General features: G+C 39.8%; 2 protein-coding genes across 2 annotated transcripts; both read left to right on the top strand.

Annotated features, from left to right (window-relative positions):
- The first annotated feature begins 201 nt into the window (after positions 1 to 201).
- LOC138036116 (E3 ubiquitin-protein ligase TRIM71-like) lies at positions 202 to 2,648 on the top strand. Its single transcript, XM_068882472.1, has 2 exons — positions 202 to 964; positions 996 to 2,648. The coding sequence occupies exons 1-2, from the start codon at positions 235 to 237 to the stop codon at positions 2,474 to 2,476; spliced, it is 2,211 nt and encodes a 736-aa protein (XP_068738573.1). The 5' UTR covers positions 202 to 234; the 3' UTR covers positions 2,477 to 2,648.
- A 6,935-nt stretch (positions 2,649 to 9,583) lies between these two features.
- LOC138036110 (E3 ubiquitin-protein ligase TRIM71-like) lies at positions 9,584 to 11,983 on the top strand. The gene has a single exon (XM_068882468.1). It carries the CDS (start codon positions 9,737 to 9,739, stop codon positions 11,981 to 11,983), a length of 2,247 nt encoding a protein of 748 aa, XP_068738569.1. The 5' UTR covers positions 9,584 to 9,736.
- Positions 11,984 to 19,489: the final 7,506 nt, after the last annotated feature.

Raw genomic sequence — 19,489 nt, 5'->3', positions numbered from 1 at the left:
AATCATCGCACTGAGCAACATCAGCTTAATTACTTTTAAGAAATTCATAAAAAACGTGACACTTTGATGACGTGAATTTCCATTAAATCCGGGATATTAAAACACGTGCCTTCAGACATTTTAATTGGTACGTTGAGATCACAAAGCCAGACAACAATGAACCAAAGTCACGCAGATGTTTTGTTCATTTTAACGCGAGTTCAACACGGAAGTCCATACTTCTCTGCGTTGGTCATGGATATCAAAACCTTTCTAGACAATATTCATGAACACGTTTGTTGTCCTGTATGTATGACCAGGTTCACTAATCCAAAGCAGCTTCCTTGCTTACACAGTTTTTGCCTTCATTGCCTGCAAAGGATTCAACAAACATGCGGAATCCGAGAAACTATTTCATGCCCAGAGTGCAGGCGAAACTTCAGGATCCCTGGAAACGGTGATCTTAACGCTTTTCCAACAAACTTTCGCGTCAACAGTTTGTTGGATGCTTTTCCTGTCACAGAGTGCAATACGAGTGGCATCAAGTGTGGAAATTGCGAGAAAACAAGCGGAGAATCTGCGTACTGCTTCACTTGTTGCTCGTTCTGGTGTGGTAACTGCCTCCCTCTGCATAACGGGCTAAGGAGCAATAAAGAACATTACGTATTGGCTTTGAAAGACTTTCGAGACGAAGACTTTGAGAGTATTTTAAATCAACCGACATTTTGTGGGAAACACGAGAAGAAAAAATTGAAGTTTTTCTGTCAGCAGTGCAAAATAGCCATTTGCAACGCTTGTGCTCTTACAGATCACGAAGGTCACGCTAAGATTGTTTTGGAAGATGCCGCAAAGGAACGCAAATCGATAGTCATTGCAGCAATTGAATTAAAGAAACGAAGGGCGCAGGAGCAGATCACAAGGATTGCGAAAATTGATGAAAATTGCGTTTCAATTCAAGAACAAGCAGCAAGAGTGAAAAAACGACGTGCAGCAGTTTGCCGACAGTTTCATTGCAGCCATTGAAGCGCAAAAGAATCACATCTTTGATGAGGTGGAAAACAAAGTGCGAGAATCGTTGCAGCTTTTAGGACAGCAAAGACACGAGATTGAAGAAGACGTGAAAATGCAAGAAGCAGAAATTGAAAAAACCGAAATGATTGTAAAGCGAAGCACAAACGCTCAAATCATGCAGCCCTATGAATTTCTGGACAAAATAGTTCAGGAAAAAGCTGAAGAAGAAGATTCAGGTAACTCCGACATCGAACATGTCATGGCTTTTGTCTTTAAAGGGAACGAAAAGTTATTTGATGATCTAAAATTCCAACATATAGGCTGTTTTGAAAGTTTTATCACCCAAACTATCCCGAATGACTCAAGCGCCGAGGGAAAAGGAATCCGCGAAGGAACTGTTGGACTTAAAGCTGAGATTGTTGTAACAACAAGGAACTCACAAAAAGAACAATGTCACCAAGAACGTGATTGCGTGACACTGGAAATCAAAACTCGTGAAGGCCGTGACAGTGCGATCAAGCCTCAAATACAAGATAACAAAGATGGCACTTACAAGATTAACTATTTTGCCAAAAAAATCGGAACATGTCAGGCATCCGTAAAAGTTAATGGAGAACATGTTCGTGACAGCCCTTTTGAGGTTGTCGTCAAACACAGACAGTTCAGACCCGTGTTATCCTTTGGAAAACCAGGATCGGATGCTGGAATGCTTTCTAAACCTTGTGGGGTAGCAGTGAATGACAAAGATGAGATTGCAGTGAGTGAGTTTTCTAAACACAGAGTGCAGATATTTACTAGTAATGGAACTCACTTAAGATCGTTTGGTAAAAAGGGTAATCAGCAGGGAGAGTTTAACTTTCCTGCTGGGATAGCTTTTCATGATAATAAGATTATAGTGGCAGACGCTGGCAACCTCCGAGTTCAACTGTTTAGTGATGAAGGTCATTATCTTAATCAGTTTGGGGGAAAAGGAAGCCGGGATCACCAGCTTCAGACTTCTCCTGGCCTGTCGACTGACAGCGATGGCAACATTATTGTTGCCGATCGTGGTAACAAACTTATCAAAATCTTTTCACTCGATGGTCGGTTTTTGCGCAGTATCGGTACTGAAGGTTCTTTCATCTTTCCCTTTCATTGTATCCAACACGACAACTTTCTTATTGTGTCAGACAGATATCGTCACTGTATAAAAGTTTTTAATAAGGAGGGAGAGTTTCTTTACAAATTTGGAAAGCAGGGGAAAGGGGACGGGGAGTTCAAACGCCCTTGCTGCCTGTCAGTGGACAAAGCGGGACATCTGCTGGTTTGTGATTCATTTAATCACCGAGTGCAGGTTCTTAAACTCAGCGGAGAGTTTGTAACTAAGTTTGGAGCAAGTGGTACAGGGGCAGGAGAGTTCAATGTCCCAGTTTCTACAGCAGTCCTTAGTGATGGTAAAATAATTGTCACCGATCATAATAACCATCGTGTTCAGATTTTTGAATAGATGTATAACTTTTCCTACCTGATTCTTGTCATTTAGCGTCGGCGACTTTAACATTCCTTTGTTGGTAAAAAAGATCCCAATTGCAATGAGAATTTCTTCATTTGAATCAGTTTTAAAAGTAGTATTGTAGTGTACTTTACGCAATTTAAAGCGCATAGAGTTTCAATTTTAGATATTTCAGGGTTAAAACAATGTATTATAGAGGTTTTGAATTTACGCGTGGTTGTCTGAGATCTCTTAATTTTAAAGTACCCCAGCATGCATAATCAAAATTTGTTCCTGTATGTTTGCGAATTGCCTTAATCTCAACAATCAAAGCCAGGCCAGTTTAAAGAATTTTGGCTGAAAATTGTTTCCATTAACAACAAACAACAAATTCCTTTTATTTCAACCAACGGAGAGGAGATGGCTTTTATACTGATTTATCAATGTTAGGTGTTTTAAAAAAGGCGTGTTTCTTTAATTTAACACCGCATACTCAGTTCATAACCGCTGTAAGATTTTATTCGAATATATTACACTTGTTTGAGGAAGAGATTATAAAGATAAGAGAGAATTCGACATCTGCTTCTTCTATCCACTTCTTTTTAGATCGAGCTTGATATTTCATCCAAATCATCCGTTTCAAATCATCTTTACATAATACCCGCTTTGAAAGAGGGGACGCATTGCATCACAAGTGCCCGCTGCACTGAACGAGACTTTTGGAAAATGGTGGAGGAATTTGTTACATTAGTTTTTACTGGTGGATTATTTAAACCAAGGGTTTAATATGATTCGAATTTTCAGTACAAATGAGCAAAGTTTTGAAAGTCATAGCTGATGCGAAAACGGCACGGGAAGACCACATTTTTCCTCTCTTAGCATGATAATACCTTGGGAAGAGTAATTTAATTTTTTGTAGGCGATGTGTGTTTTGTAGCAATATTTTTTAAGTCTAGAAATATATGTACACTGTAGAGCAATTACGTTAACTCGTTTTGACACTGACGTAGGTATTGCTTAATACTTGGTGTAACCTTGCTTAATCACAATAAAACGTAAAAGGCAAATCTGTTGTGATTTTTCTATCCTCTGTCGAGTATCACCCAGTTGCTTTCGTGTCTTTCATGGCTGCATTAAGGACGGTGCCTACTATTATTATTGCGCACACGTTCTGCACATCTCAAGATACTCGAGTTTCCTATCGGTAATGCTTACTAATACAGGGATATTTTTGCTCGGTTTAAAACTATCCGGAGAAAGTAGATCTTAGTAAGTACTCTTGGTATTCAAAAAGAAAATTGGGGGTAACCATGCATTTTTGAGAGATAATTAAGTTTCAATTTGAGAAAGAACACCATACATTGCTTTGTATTTTACAGCTTTTTCCAAATATTATTCATGAATTATCTTTGAAAAATGCGTGGTTACCCCCAATTTTCTTTTTGGATTTCAATAACACTTGTTAAGATCTACATTTCCTGCATAATCACACACCGGGGCAAAAATATCCTTAATTAGTAGGCACCGTCCTTAAAAAGTCATTGCCAACGAGTCAGGCCTTCTGAAGACAGAAGGCCTGGCGAGGCGGCAGCTTATAGAGCCGCGAGAAGATTTTTAGGCGGACGAAATCTCAGAAGCGCTTCAAATTTAATTGTAATGTAGACCAAAAGCTGTAATGTAGACCAAAGCGATCAAATATTGACCGTAGCGATAACCAATGAGAGTGCCGCACGAGTACGCCGCGTGATGTTTGCAGCCGCCAGATCACGCAAGCTTGGCTCGTTGGCACTTTAGCGACAGCTATAACTAGTTAATAGTTCATGAGCAAAACAGTCTATTAGCTCACTGATAAAACTTCACGCGCACGAGCTTTAAAAAGCGACAGAACGTTCGTCATTATTATTGCCAACGAGTCAGGCCTTCTGAAGACAGAAGGCCTGGCGAGGCGGCAGCTTATAGAGCCGCGAGAAGATTTTTAGGCGGACGAAATCTCAGAAGCGCTTCAAATTTGATTGTAATGTAGACCAAAAGCTGTAATGTAGACCAAAGCGACCGAGTATGCCGCGTGATGTTTGCAGCCGCCAGATCACGCAAGCTTGGCTCGTTGGCACTTTAGCGACAGCTATAACTAGTTCTTTATACATGTATTCACCTTATTTCAAAATGGCCGTCACTGTAGTATTCTTTCGTTTACTTGCAAATTAGCCCTTGTTGCCTCGTACTTAAACTTAAAATTCAAATGAATATTTCACCTTGAACGAGGCAACAAGGGCTAATTTGCAAGCGAACAAAAGAATACTGAAATGGTGGCCATTTTGGAATAAGGTGAATAAAGCATAATAATAAAACACAGGTTGTTTTTCTTGTATGCTAATTTTCTTCTCTCACATTTTGCACCAATGTGTGGATTCCAAAGTTACACACTTTTTGAAGCAGTTCAAAAATTTTATCTGGTCTAAAAACACTTGGCTTCGCCTCGAGTTTGTAACCCGATAAAGCACTGCTGATCGTTGTTTGAACATTACTTAAAACAATGGAGTAGAATCCACAAAGAGATTGAATCTCTTTGTGGATTTCATAACATTTGCTCTTTTACAAACAAACGGCTTCACGAAAAGCTGGTTATTAAACACCAAGGAATGAAGACGGGTGTTGTTAACTACAATTAGGCGGCTGGGCTTTCATATACCTGATCTGAAATGATCAATGTCCATAAAACAAAAGAACAAAGTGTCTGAACTTAACAATACCTAATTGGTAAGGCCTAATCGGAATAACAAGGCTTCCTTTGTCCTCCGCCATTTTAGTCCGGTATATGAAAGTCTACCCAAATAGGCCCTACGGCGTTGCATGTAGAAACTATCTGGAAACAAATTACATAAACTAGCATTAATATTGGATTATTAAAGTGCATTGGAAAGTCGCTATGGAAGCAATGGAGAAAGGTAGGAGTCTTGAGGATATGAGCATGCACTAGTTCGCTATTTATAAGTGCAACCGAGACGTTGAATCAGAGACTACCAGAATGAAATTCAACAGGTGGTCAGATTGAGTCGTCAAAGACTCAAGGCCCGTTCCCTAACAACTGAACCACGCTGTGGTCTTGGCAAATGCCTAACTGACCATATTGTTGATGTCTTATTGCCAACCTGGCAGTCGATCCTGAATTTGTCCTTTTTTTTAAATTTCAGGTTCCTGTCTGCTTTTGGCAGCAAAATTTAATGATGACATGAAGAGAGAGAAAGTCAAAAAACTGATTGAGGTAAGCTATTTTGAAATGAAGGTGTAGCATGCTCTTGCACGCTGCCCGCCCCCCCCCCCAAAAAAAAAAAAATAAATAAATAAACAAATAAAACTGTACCTTTGGATACCCTTACATTGCAGCGTCATTCCTCGAGTTACACTACCGTCTTCGCTATGCATCATACGTGTTTTCCTCGAAATCCCTGCCAATTTTCGGGGGTATTTTAGTACCAGAATTTTTTCTACGTGCTCCGTAAATTTGTCCTTTTTTTTTTTTGAATTTCAGGTTCCTGTCTGCTTTTGGCAGCAAAATTTAATGATGACATGAGGAGAGAGAAAGTCAAAGAACTTATTGAGGTAAGCTATTTTGACATGAGGTGTAGCATGCTCTTGCCCTCCCCACTTCCCCACTCTCCCGCAGGAAAGGATACCCGTGGATACTCTTACATATACAGCACCATTTATCAAGTTACACTAGCGTCTTCACTATATGCACCATACGTACTTTCCTCCAAATCCCTGCCAATTTTCGGGGGTATTTTGGTATCAGAATTTCTTCTCTGTTTTCCGAAAGTTTGAAGCCGTTAAAGCGGTATCGCAACAATGAAATAAATGTATCTACTGGAAATGCAGGTTATAGATGAAAGGGAAAAAGTGATCCTTGCGAATTCAGGTGGCTTCATCGGGATTTGAATCCATCGACCTCCGCGATGACGGAGCGATGATGTACCGCTACCCGTAGGCAAAAAGCGGCCAGCTTTTTCGTTATTCTTTCATTTTACCATTTACGGTAATAGAACTGACAGGTTGAAATCGGTAATTTAATGAATAAAACCTTAGCGCTATTCTAAGACTTGTTTTTGTAAATTGGTGCTCTATCTGGTCAGCTTTCTTTTTTTTAAATCAGAGGCTGCGGTGCGCTTGTCCCATTGGTTTTGTATCATGTAATTTTTATGTGGTGTTCAAGCTCGTTTTGAGGAGCTCAAAAAGTGCCAAAGCCACTCAGACGTAGACTGGTTTATTTATTAGTAAATCAATTTTATTCGTTCTGAAATAGAAGCAGTGCATTCTGCTCAGTGTGAACTTAAAGAAAAATTTCCGTGATCTGCAGATAGCTTTAAAGAAAGTTTTCTACCCTTAAGGTTTGAGAGATGCTTACTTCTTTGGAGGATTCCAAAGTTAACCTGTCAAGCCATGAGTATTTTGAAAAGCCCTCAGTGGAATAACCAGCTTGAAATGCATGTCGAAACTACAATTCTACTGAATAACTGCTCTTACCACTGAATCTTTGCTGTTATTTCCTGTACGTTCAAAATGACGATAAAGGGTTTAACGAAAATTCCTTCTATTGATAAGTACTTGTCAAACTGCATGTCAAAGGCGGAATTGCATTTTTGCAAGGGAACAAATACTTCTCCCGACCTGAAACTCAAATTATCGCCGTTTTACTAACTTTAACCTGAAGAACGATTAACTTGTTGACTTCTTTCATTGTCAAATGCCAACAGTCTCTATTATCGATGAAATGATATATGAAATGAATAGATATGTTATGATATATGAAATGGAACATATATGAACTGCTTAAAGGGGTGGAATATTTGGTGACCGACATGATAACAATCGATATCAAGAGAGGATGCAATCTGATGAAGTAAGAGAGTGGATTCCCCCTACTTGGGCATCATCCAGTAATAGTTTTTTAAAACCTTATTTTACCACATGGTGGGCAGCTACGCAGCTATTTTTAGAGAGGCACCTGATTGGCGAGCTATAATCACGAAATGAAATTTTAAATATGAGCGGCTTGAGCAGCTTATGAACAAAAATGGTCTCCATGCTAGGGATCGTATTCGTCGACGATTCTAAAAGCTTTAATTTTGAAAAGTGGAAAAAGTTTTAATGGACAAAGGGGAAAGTGACTGTGGCTATACAAAGCAAAAAGCGATAGAAGTCTCTCCCAGGCCCTGATCATCTAACCGCGCGACATTGGGTATGAGAACTTAAAATATCTTTGTGAAACTAAAAATAAATAGATTTTGAAAAAACTGTGATGGGGCATGGGGATCCGCTCTCTTACTTCGTCATTTCTTGCCGATATGGAATTTAACTATCAGCCAATTGGTGTAAATAATGAACCATTTACGACGTGACTTAAGCGTCGTGGTGGTAACCAGTGTTACTTTCACGTTAAGACAAACTCCAATTTGTTTCTACGAAAAGATTATCCAATTAAAAGATAAAGATCTAGTGGATACGTTGCATTTAACACACGGATTTCTCTGTTGCTTTGAACTGAAATTCCTATTGCGAAATTGTCATCGACAGTATTCAGTCGCGTGCCCATGTTGCCATATTGGTTTACTGAAACAAAAGGAGAGAATAGACGAAAAATCCCCACAGGAAGACCTTTTGCTTTAGACGCCGTCGTGAATTTACACTTTGCAAAGCATTTCTCTGCCATTTTCCAGCTGTTTCGCCTGCAGGGGGTGTTCCATCACAAGTTTCTTAGTCGGTGGGTCCGGACGAGCGAAATTGTGGCGAGGGCGAGAAAAAGCCGAGTGAAGACTGGGTACTAGGGTGCCCACTGCTCCAATTTTCACTCGGCTTTTTCTGGCCCTCGCCACAAGTTTTAGCTTGGAACATGTTAGAAGTAAAGGGCACCCAACGAGCAGATTAAGCCAAAAGCCTTTTAGAGACATTTCTAGGCTCTTTATAATGTATAAAGACTGCCTAAAGAGATGGTTTTATCACCTAGTACTACAATTTCTCTCGGTGTGGTCTGAAAATTGAAATGACCGAAAATTCGACCGAAATGACCGAAATTCCGAGTTAGAATAGTTTGACTCTCCCGAACACATGCTTCATCGAAGATTATTGTGTGGTGCCGCTGAAAAGTTTCCGAGTGGAATATTTGTTTTGGTGTTTTGCTCACGGGTCAGTGACTGTTTGCACCCAATCATATAATTTGGGGCAACTCTGAGCACTTTCGCTTGGATAAAATTGCTCATTGGTAGTCGTTTAGTAAATATGACATTTTTCACTGATTTTTATTGACCGGGAGACATGAATAAGTTGTATGCGAAATAGGAATCGATGACAAATTTCAGTTACGCATGTAAGCTTTTTGTGTGATGTCTGAATGTTCAAAAAACGTCTGAGTGGTATCGATAAAGGAATACGGGATGCTTAATGCATTTTTAAGGTCAAAACGCCCGCATGTGAGGACTTTGGATTGTTTACGATGAAAATGCCATAAATAAAGCAAAATGATTACGAGAGGGAGAGTTCAGTTGAGGTTTTTCGTGATGCTTCGTATTCCCAGGCAACCCTAAAAGCCGGAATCCGGAATCACAGGTCATTGTTTTACCACTGACAGAGAGTAAAAAATATCCTAAACATTCATAAAAGCTAACCTTAGGCCTAATTGAGGCCTAAACAAACGTTTCATCAGATTTAGCAGAGCAGTTATGATACGGTACTGAATTTCTCATCAGATTTGGCAGCGCAGTTATGACACAGTACTGAATTTCTCATCAGATTTTAGCAGAGCAGTTATGACACGGTACTGAATTTCTCATCCGATTTAGCAGAGCAGTTATGACACGGCAAAAATCACTCTTCCCCTTTCCCGTTTAATAGAGGCCTCGCATGGCAACAGATGAAACATAAATTAATTAACCAAACAGCAACAATAGGCCATTTTCGAAATATCAATATTCAGCTTGATAGTGAGGCAGTTAGGACAAAAACAATAGAAACGTGAAAGATATTTACGTATCACCCACTTTCCTTGTCTTTGTACTCTAAACCTCTCTTTCAAGCTGAATTACAAACATCACCGACACCTTAATTAATTAACAGGCCTTTCTTCGCATAAAGAATTCGTAACAAACGTGACAGTTTGATGACGTGTATTTCTAAGAAGTCCAGGATATTAAAATACTTTACTTTAGACATTTTATTTGGTGGAGATGTTTTGCCCATTTTAAGGCGTATTCAACAGGAAATCCATACTTCTCTGCGTTTATCATGGATATCAAAACCTTTCTAGACAATATTCATGAGCAGGTTTGTTGTTCTGTATGTATGACCAGGTTCACTAATCCAAAGCAGCTTCCTTGCTTACACAGTTTTTGCCTTCATTGCCTGCAAAGGATTCAACAAACGAGCGGAATTCGAGATACTATTTCATGCCCAGAGTGCAGGCGAAACTTCAGGATCCCTGGAAACGGTGATCTTAACGCTTTTCAAGCAAACGTTTGCGCCAACAGTTTGTTGGATGCTTTGCCTGTCACAGAATGCAATACGAGTGGCATCAAGTGTGGATTTTGCGAGAAAGTGACAAGCGGAGAATCTGCGTACTGCTTCACTTGTTGTTCGTTCTGGTGTGATAATTGCTTCCCTCTGCATAACCGTTTTAAAGCATTCAAGGAACACAACGCTTTGGCTTTGAAAGACTTTCGAGACGAGGACTTCGAGAACATTTTAAAGCAGCCGACACTTTGTGGGAAACACGAGAAGAAAAAACTGAAGTTTTTCTGTCAGGAGTGCAAAATAGCCATTTGCAGCGTTTGTGCTCTAACAGATCACGAAGGTCACTCTAAGATTGTTTTGGAAGATGCCGCAAAGGAACGCAAATCGATAGTCAATGCAGCAATTGAATCAAAGAAACGAAGAGCGCAGGAGAAGATGACAAGTATTGCGAAAATTGATGAAAGCTGCATTTCAATTCAAGAACAAGCCGCACGAGTGAAAAGCGACGTGCAGCAGTTTGCCGACAGTTTCATTGCGGCCATTGAAGCGCAAAAGAATCACATCTTTGATGAGGTGGAAAACAAAGTGCGAGAATCGTTGCAGCTCCTGGGAGAGCAAAGGCACGAGATTGAAGAAGACGTGAAAATGCAAGAAGCAGATATTGAAAAAACCCAAATGATTTTAAAGCGAAGCACAAACGCTCAAATCATGCAGCCCCATGCATTTTTGGATAAAATAGTTCAGGAAAAAGCTGAAGAAGATTCAGCGGACTGTGACATCGGACATGTGATGACTATTGTCTTTAAAAGGAACGAAAAGTTGTTTGATGATCTAAAAGTCCAACAATTAGGTTTCATCAGGATTCCTGGTTTAATCAGCAAAACGAGCTCGAAAAAATCTAGCGCTGAGGGAAAAGGGGTCACTGAAGGAACTGTTGGACTTGAAGCTGAGATTGTTGTAACAACAAGGGACACACGAAAAGAACAATGTTACCAAGAAGATGACCGCGTGACATTGGAAATCAGAAACTGTGAAGGCCGTGACAGTGCGATCAAACCTCATATCCAAGATAACAAAGATGGTACTTACAAGGTCAGCTATTTTTCCAAGGAAACCGGAGCATGTCAGGCATCCGTGAAAGTCAACGGAGAACATGTTCGTGGCAGCCCTTTTGAGGTTCATATCAAACGCAGACAGTTCAGACCCGTGTTAACCTTTGGAAAACCAGGATCAGATGCTGGAATGCTTTCCAGTCCTTGGGGGGTAGCTGTAAATGACAATGATGAGATTGCAGTGAGCGAGTGTAATAACAACAGAGTACAGATATTTGCTAGTAATGGAACTCACTTAAGATCGTTTGGTAAGAAGGGTAATCAGCAGGGAGAGTTTAACTTTCCTGCTGGGATAGCTTTTCATGATAATAAGATTATAGTGGCAGACGCTAACAACCACCGAGTTCAACTGTTTAGTGATGAGGGTCATTATCTTAATCAGTTTGGAGGAAAAGGAAGCCGGGATCACCAGCTTCAGTTTCCTCTTGGCCTGTCGATTGACAGCGATGGCAACATTATTGTTGCCGATCGTGATAACAAATTAATCAAAGTGTTTTCACTTGATGGTCGGTTTTTGCGCAGTATCGGTACTGAAGGTTCTTTCAGCATTCCCTTTCATTGTATCCAACACGACAACTATCTTATTGTGTCAGACTATGGTGATCACTGTATAAAAGTTTTTAATAGGGAGGGAGATTTTCTTTATAAATTTGGAAAGCAGGGGAATGGGGACGGGGAGTTCGATGAACCTGGCTGCCTGTCAGTGGACAAAGCGGGACATCTCCTGGTTTGTGATTCATTGAATCACCGAGTGCAGGTGTTTAAACTCAGCGGAGAGTTTGTTACAAAGTTTGGAGCACGTGGTTCAGGGGCCGGAGAGTTCAACGTCCCAGTTTCTACAGCAGTCCTTAGTGATGGTAAAATAATTGTCATCGATTATAGTAACCATAGTGTTCAGATTTTTGAATAGATGTATAACTCTTCCTGCCTGATTCTTGTCATTTAGCGTCGGCGGCTTTAAAATTCCTTTGTTGGTAAAAAAGGTTCCCAAGTACAATGAGAATTTCTTCATTTGAATCGTTTTTAAAAGTAGTATTGTAGTGTAGTTTACGCAATTTAAAGCGCATAGAGTTTCAATTTTAGATATTTCAGGGTTGAAACAATGTATTATAGAGGTTTTGAATACGTGTGGTTGTCTGAGATCTCTTAATTATGAAAGTACCCCAGCGTGCATAATCAAAATTTGTTCCTGTATGTTTGCGACTTGCCTTAACCACAATAAAAGACAGGCTAGTTTAAAGAATTTTGGCTGAAAATTGTTTCCATTAACAACAAACAACAAATTCCTTTTATTTCAACCAACGGAGAGGAGATGGCTTTTATACTGATTTATCAATGTTAGGTGTTTTAAAAAAGGCGTGTTTCTTTTACTTAACACCGCGTACTCAGTTCTTAACCGCTGTAAGATTTTATTCGTATATATTACACTTGTTTGAGGAAGAGATTATAAAGCTAAGAGAGAATTCGACATCTGCTTCTTCTATTTACCGATTTTTAGATCGAGCTTGATAATGCATTCAAATCATCCGTTTCAAATCATCAAACGAGACGTTTGGAAAATGGTGGACGAATTTGTTGTATTAGTTTACACTGGTTGATTATTTAAACCAAGGGTTTAATATGATTCGAATTTTCAGTACAAATGAGTAAATTTTTGAAAGTCATAGCTGTGAAAAAATACTAAAGCTGATGCGAAAACGGCACAGGAAGACCACATTTTTCCTCTCTTAGCATGATAATACCTTGGGAAGAGTAATTTAATTTCTTGAAGGCGATGTGTGTTTTGTAGCAACATTTTTTAAGTCTAGAAATATATGTACACTGTAGAGCAATTACGATAGCTCGTTTTGACATTGACGTAGGTATTGCTTAATACTTGGTGTAACCTTGCTTAATCACAATAAAACGTAAAAGGCAAATCTGTTGTGATTTTTCTATCCTCTGTCGAGTTTCCCTCAGTTGCTTTCATGTCTTTCATGGCTGCATTAAAAATTCATTAATAATTCATGAGCAAAACAGCCTATCAGCTCTCCGATAAAATGTCACGTGCACGAGTTTTAAAAAGCGACAGAACATTCCTCATTATTATTCTTTGTATACACCTTATTTCAAAATGGCCGTCATTATAGTATTCTTTTCTTTGCTTGCAAATTAGCCCTCGTTGCCTCGTACTTAAACTTAAAATTCAAAGGAATATTTCACCTTGAACGAGGCAACAAGGGCTAATTTGCAAGCAAACAAAAGAATACTGAAATGGTGGCCATTTTGGAATAAGGTGAATAAAGCATAATAATAAAATACAGGTTGTTTTTCTTGTATGCTAATTTTCTTCTCTCACATTTTGCACCAATGTGTGGATTCCAAAGGTACACACTCGGCTCTAAAAACACTCGGCTTCGCCTCGAGTTTTTAACCCGATAAAGCACTGCTGATCGTTGTTTGAACATTACTTAAAACAATGGAGTAGAATCCACAAAGAGATTCAATCTCTTTGTGGATTTCACAACATTTGCTCTTTTACAAACAAACGGCTTCACGAAAAGCTGGTTATTAAACACCAAGGAATGAAGACGGGTGTTGTTAACTACAATTAGGCGCCTGGTCTTTCATATACCGGATCTGAAATGATTAATGTCCATAAAACAAAAGAACAAAGTGAACTTAACAATACCTAATTGGCAAGGCCTAATCGGAATAACAAGGCTTCCTTTGTCTTCCGCCATTTTAATCCGGTATATGAAAGTCTACCCAAATAGGCCCTACGGCGTTGCATGTAGAAAATATCTGGAAACAAATTACATAAACTAGCATTAATCTTGGATTATTAAAGTGCATTGGACAGTCGCTTAGGGAGCAATGGAGAAAGGTAGGAGTCTTGTAGGGCTGGAGTTTGAGGATACGAGCGTGCACTAGTTCGCTATTTACAAGTGCAACCGAGACGTTGAATCAGAGACTACCAGAATGAAATTCAACAGGTGGTCAGATTGAGTCGTCAACCTGGGATGTTAAATCTCAAGGCCCGTTCCCTAACAACTGGACCACGCTGTGGTCTTGGCAAATGCCTAACTAACCACATTGTTGATGTCTTATAGACTTTATTCATAAATGGCGGTCACATTTATAATTCTTTTGTCCACGTGCAAATTAGCCTACCAAGACTCATTTTAGAGCAAGAATTCTTTTCAATTCACTGTGTGGTATCGAGGCTTAGTAGGCTAATTTGCACTTTGACAAAAGAATTATAAATTGACCGCCATTTATGAATAAGGTCTATTGCGAATCCGGCAGTCGATCCCCACCCCCCCCTCCCCCCCCCCACCAAAAAAAAAAAAAAAAACCCTAACCCTTCCTTTTACCTTTGAATACCCTTACATTGCAGCGCCATTCCTCTAGTTACACTACCGTCTTCGCTATGCATCATACGTGTTTTCCTCGAAATCCCTACCAATTTTCAGGGGAATTTTATTACCAGAATATTTTTTACGTGCTCCGTAAATGTTAGGCTGTTAAAGCAGCATCGCAACAATGAAATCAATGTATCTACTTGAATTGCGGGTTATAGATGAAAGAGAAAAAGTGATCCTTGCGAATTCAGGTGGCTTCAACGTGATTTGAATCCATCGACCTCCGCGATGACGGAGCGATGCTGTACCAACTGTGCTATGAAGCACCTCAATATCCCTTATCCGTGACCACGTCTGACTTGCAAATTTCAACACCAAGCCTCGAATTCGAATTTGTAAATTTTAGCATGAGCTAATTCCCAAAGGAGCAAACTTGTAAGGAAAACCCACGCGCGAACAGTGATGTGTGAATAATTTGATGTGAATAATTTGATGTGAATAATTTGGTGCAAACGAGCGTTGGTGGTGAATTTGGAGCATATGCCGCCATCATGCATGAGGCCTATTGAGCAGGTCAATCTGTTGGACTCGTGCATTCCCGTGAAAGGACTCGATGTATGAAATAAATTTATACATTTGAAGTGCAACTTAGAACTGAAAGGGAGACTTCATCCTGAATTTGTCAGGTGTCTATAAGAGACAATTGCTGAAATTGTCCTCGTAAGTGCGAGGACCACTTCTTCCTTTCGGTATTGCAACAGCTAAGTCTCTTAGTATTGCAACATTCGCCCTCCGCCATTGTGTCCCCGGTTCCAATTGTTGGTTTTCACTCACGTGATCAAAAGTCATGTTTTTCAACGAAAACAAAAGGAAGCGTTTGCATAATAATAGAGTTGAATTCCCGGAGGATTTGGTCGGGGCTCCAACATGGCCGCCTTTTCTTTGTTTAGGGGCACCAACATGGCGACCGTGACGTCATGTGAAAACCGAGAATTTGGTGTCAGGACAATTTGTTCCTCGGACAATTCTCCCCTAATTTGTAGGCTATCAGCACCCAATTATAAAAACTCCGAAACCAAAAAAAGGATCGATAGCAAAAACACAGTGAAGTGTTTTAACTATTGATCACGTACTAAAAGAACCGTGAGGGTTGAAAAACGAACTTTTTCATTATATGAAGGGAAATAATTAGGTCTGGAGCTCTACTTGGAGAAGTTTTTCTCCAGCCTAAGGTTTGTAATACGTCTATTTTCATGTTGGTAACCTCGAAATGATCTTATCTGTTTTTTAATTAATTAGACCATCACGTCTCCTTTATCAATTTCGTTTTTTCTCTTTGTTCTAAAGATTTTTTTCCTTTCCAGGCAATCGAGGATAAGCTTCGCGTATCAGTTAAAGAACTCCTCAAGTTTGAGTTTCAAGCCGTAGTGGCCCTCCAGTTTGACCTTCATGTCCCCCAGTGGGAAGTATTGCCCCATGTGAAACGACTAGAAACGGAATAAAGTGGTTGCTGTATTAAGCAGATGCATTTTATTACTTTACAGTGCAATATTTGTATTGAGTGCGACTCCGAAAGATTGGCACTCTAAAAGAACACTAGACACCTCCTGGCTTGTACACAACATAATAATCCACAGTAGAGATCCAGATCAGGCTTCGGTTGTTTAAGAGATAGTTAACGCTATCCACCGGGAAATCACTTTCCAGCGGATAAACACTATCAAAACCAATTGAGTGGTGAATAGCGCTTTCCACCCTTCGAAAAACTTGGGCCAGACCTTTGGACCGTGGGGGGGAGAGAGTGTACCGCTAAAAGAATGGTTAGCTTTTTTGTTATTGTTTCTTTTTACCATTTACGGTAATAGAACTGACAGATTGAAATCGGTGATTGGAACTAACGAATAAAACCTTAGCGCTATTCTAAGACTTGTTTTTGTAAATTGGTGCTCTTTCTGGTCAGCTTTCTTTGATCTAAATCAGAGACCAGGGTTCTGTTGTCTGCGGTGCGCTTGTCCCGTTGGTTTTTGTATCAAGTAATTGTTATGTGGTGTCCAAGCTCGTTTTGAGGTGCTCAAAAAGTGCCAAACCCACTCAGAATGTAAAGACTGGTTTAGTTATTAGTAAATCAATTTTATTCGTTCAGAAATAGAAGGGGGACAGCTATTCTTAGGGTTATTTTCATAGAGTTATGTAGTAGAGTTAGAGTTAAATTTCCAAAATCCTGAATTCAAGATTTTGGAAGCCAACATTCATAAAAGGTAAACTTTTGTTTAGGCCTAATTAGGCCTAAGGTTAGCTTTTATGCGTGTTTAGGATCCTTTTTTGTATTTCTAAATTCAGGATTTAGGCCTTCCAAAATCTTGAATTCAGGATTTTGGAAACTTAACTCTAACTCTACGACATAACTCTATGAAAATAACTCAACCTCAAATAGAAGCAGTGCAATCTGCTAAGTGTGAACTTAAAAAAATTTTTCCCTGATCTGCAGATAGCTTTAAAGAAAGTTTTCTACCCTTGAGGTTTGAGAGTTGCGTACTTCTTTGCAGGATTCCAAAGTTAAACTGTCAAGCCATGAGTATTGTGAAAAGCCGTAAGCGGAATAACCAACTTGAAATGCATGTCGAGACTACAATTCTACTGAAAAACTACTTCTCACCACTGGATCTTTGTTGTTATTTCCTGTACGGTGAAAATGACGATAAAGAGTTTAAAGAAAATTCCTTGTATTGGTAACTACTTGTCAAACTGCATGTCAAAGGCGGAATAGCATTTTTGCAAGGGAACAAATACTTCTCCCGACCTGAGATTCGCATTATTGTCGTTTCACTAACTTTAACTTAAAGGACGATTAAGTTGTTGAATTCTTTCATTCTGAGATGCCAACAGTCTCTATTATCAAAACTGCTTACAGTGCGACGCGCCTTGCCGTGGCCACCTAACAAAGTTTTTTAAACCTTATACGCCAGTCAGGGTGGGCGAGTTTGATTGACAGTCACCCCTCCCTGCAAAGTTCGCACGGTTGTAGTTGAACACCGTTGAATGGGTTGTTTGAGTTGACGTACTTACATGTAATTGTCACAACTGAAAGTTTGTTGGGTGGCCACGGTAAGGCGCGTCGCACTGTAAAGGGGTGGAATATTCGGTGACCGACATGATAACGATCGATATCAAATGATGAGAGAGGATGCAATCTGATGAGGTAACAGAGCGGATCCACCCTACTTGGGCCTCATCCAATAATAGTTTTTTTTTAAAATCTTATTTTACCGCATGGTTCAGCTACGCAGCTTTTTTTTGAAAAAGCACCTGATTGGCGAGCTGTAATCACGAAATGAAATTTTAAGTATGCGCGGCTTGCGCAGCTTGTGGAAAAAAATGGCCTGCACAGTAGGGATCACGTTCGTCGACGAATCTAAAAGCTTTGATTTTGAAAAGAGTGGAAAGCTTTTTAATCGACGTAAAGGAAAGTGATTGTGGCAATACAAAGCAAAAAGCGATAAAAGTCTACCCCAGGCTCTGATCATCTAACCACGCGACATTAGGTATGAGAACTTAAAATATCTTTGTGAAACTAAAAATAGATTTTGAAAAACTATGATGGGGCATGGGGATCCGCTCTCTCACCTAATCATTTCTTGCCGATATGAAATTTAACTATCAGCCAATTGGTGCGAGTAATGAACCATTTACGACGTGACTTGGGCGTCGTGGTGATCACCAGTGTTACTTTGACGAGACAAAAAAAAATTCAAATACACCTAGACTACTTTTCAAAACGAGGCTGAACTGACTTGCCACGGAAGAAATGGAGGAAAGTTTGTTTCTAAGATTACGAAATTAAAAGATAACGATCCAGTGGATGTATTGCATTTCACTTTCTAATTTCTCTGTTGCTTTGAACTGAAATTCCTATTGCAAAATTGTCATCGACAGTACTCGGTCACGTGCCCATGTTGCCAAATTGGTTTACTGAAACTAAAGGAGAGAATAGACGAAAACTTTCCACAGGAAGATCTTTTGCTTTTGACGCCGTCGTGAATTCGCAGTTTGCAAAGCATTTCTCTGCCATTTTCCATCTGTTTCGCCTGCGGGGGATTTGACTCTCCCGAACACGTTTCACTGAAGATTCGAGTTAGGTGCCGCTGAGAAGTTTCCGAGTGGAATCAGTTTTTTTTTGTGTTTTGCACACGGGTCAGTGACGAGTCCGAATTTTGCATGCGATCGTATAACTTCGAGCAATTCTGAGCACTTTCTTTTGGATAAAATTGCTATTTGGTTGTCGTTTAGTAGATATGACATTTTTATTCACAGGGAGACATGAATAAGTCTTATGCGAGATAATGCATTTAATCTTAAATCATGTAGGAATCCATTACCATTTTCAGTTACGCATGCATGTGAGCTTTTTGTGTGATGTCTGACTATTCAAAAACGCCCGAGTGGTACATCGATAAAAGAAAATGCGGGATGTTTGTTGCATCCTTAAAATAGCGCTCCTAAAGACTGCGCTTCTCACCGTTACAAATTGGACAAGGGCGAGAATGTTTTCGTTAATTTATTGGATTTGTCGGCAGCGTTTGATACCGTTAACCATACCTTGTTGCTGGAACGACTGCACAAATCATTTGGCACCAGAGGAACTGTACTACAATGGTTTAATTCTTATCTTTCTCAAAGAACATCAGTAAGACGAATTCTACGGTACAAGGTTCCCCAAGGTTCAGTTCTGGGACCTGTACTCTACGTTCTGTATACCGCACCAGTTGCAAAAGTGTTACATAAGATCTATTATCATCTATACGCCGACGATACTCAGTTACACTTTGCATTCAAATCGGTGGATAGTGGATGTGGACGCTACTAAATCGAGGGTCGACAAGTGCATTTCAGCTATTTGTCGTTGGATGGAACTTAATGAATTGAAGCTAAACCACGACAAGACGGAGGTCATGCTCTTCCACTCAAAGTATCGTCCCTCTCCATCCTTTCAGTCCTTATGTGTTGGTGATGAGAGCGTGGCTGCCTCTCAGTCGGCTAGGAGTCTTGGTGTTATCTTTGATGAATACATGACT

Source organism: Montipora capricornis, unplaced genomic scaffold, assembly GCF_036669925.1.
Source record: "Montipora capricornis isolate CH-2021 unplaced genomic scaffold, ASM3666992v2 scaffold_459, whole genome shotgun sequence".
In the NCBI taxonomy this organism is placed as follows: Eukaryota; Metazoa; Cnidaria; class Anthozoa; order Scleractinia; family Acroporidae; genus Montipora; species Montipora capricornis.
Note: the sequence above shows the minus strand (reverse complement) of the source record. Positions and strands in the feature narration are given on the sequence as shown.

What these genes read in the sequence shown, in the direction of transcription:
- LOC138036116 (XM_068882472.1), top strand. Translation starts at nt 235, where the DNA reads ATGGATATCAAAACCTTTCTAGACAATATTCATGAACACGTTTGTTGT. An exon ending in AGCAAGAGTGAAAAAACGAC is followed by an intron (nt 965 to 995) that starts GTGCAGCAGTTT and finishes GTTTCATTGCAG; the next exon opens with CCATTGAAGCGCAAAAGAAT.
- LOC138036110 (XM_068882468.1), top strand. Translation starts at nt 9,737, where the DNA reads ATGGATATCAAAACCTTTCTAGACAATATTCATGAGCAGGTTTGTTGT.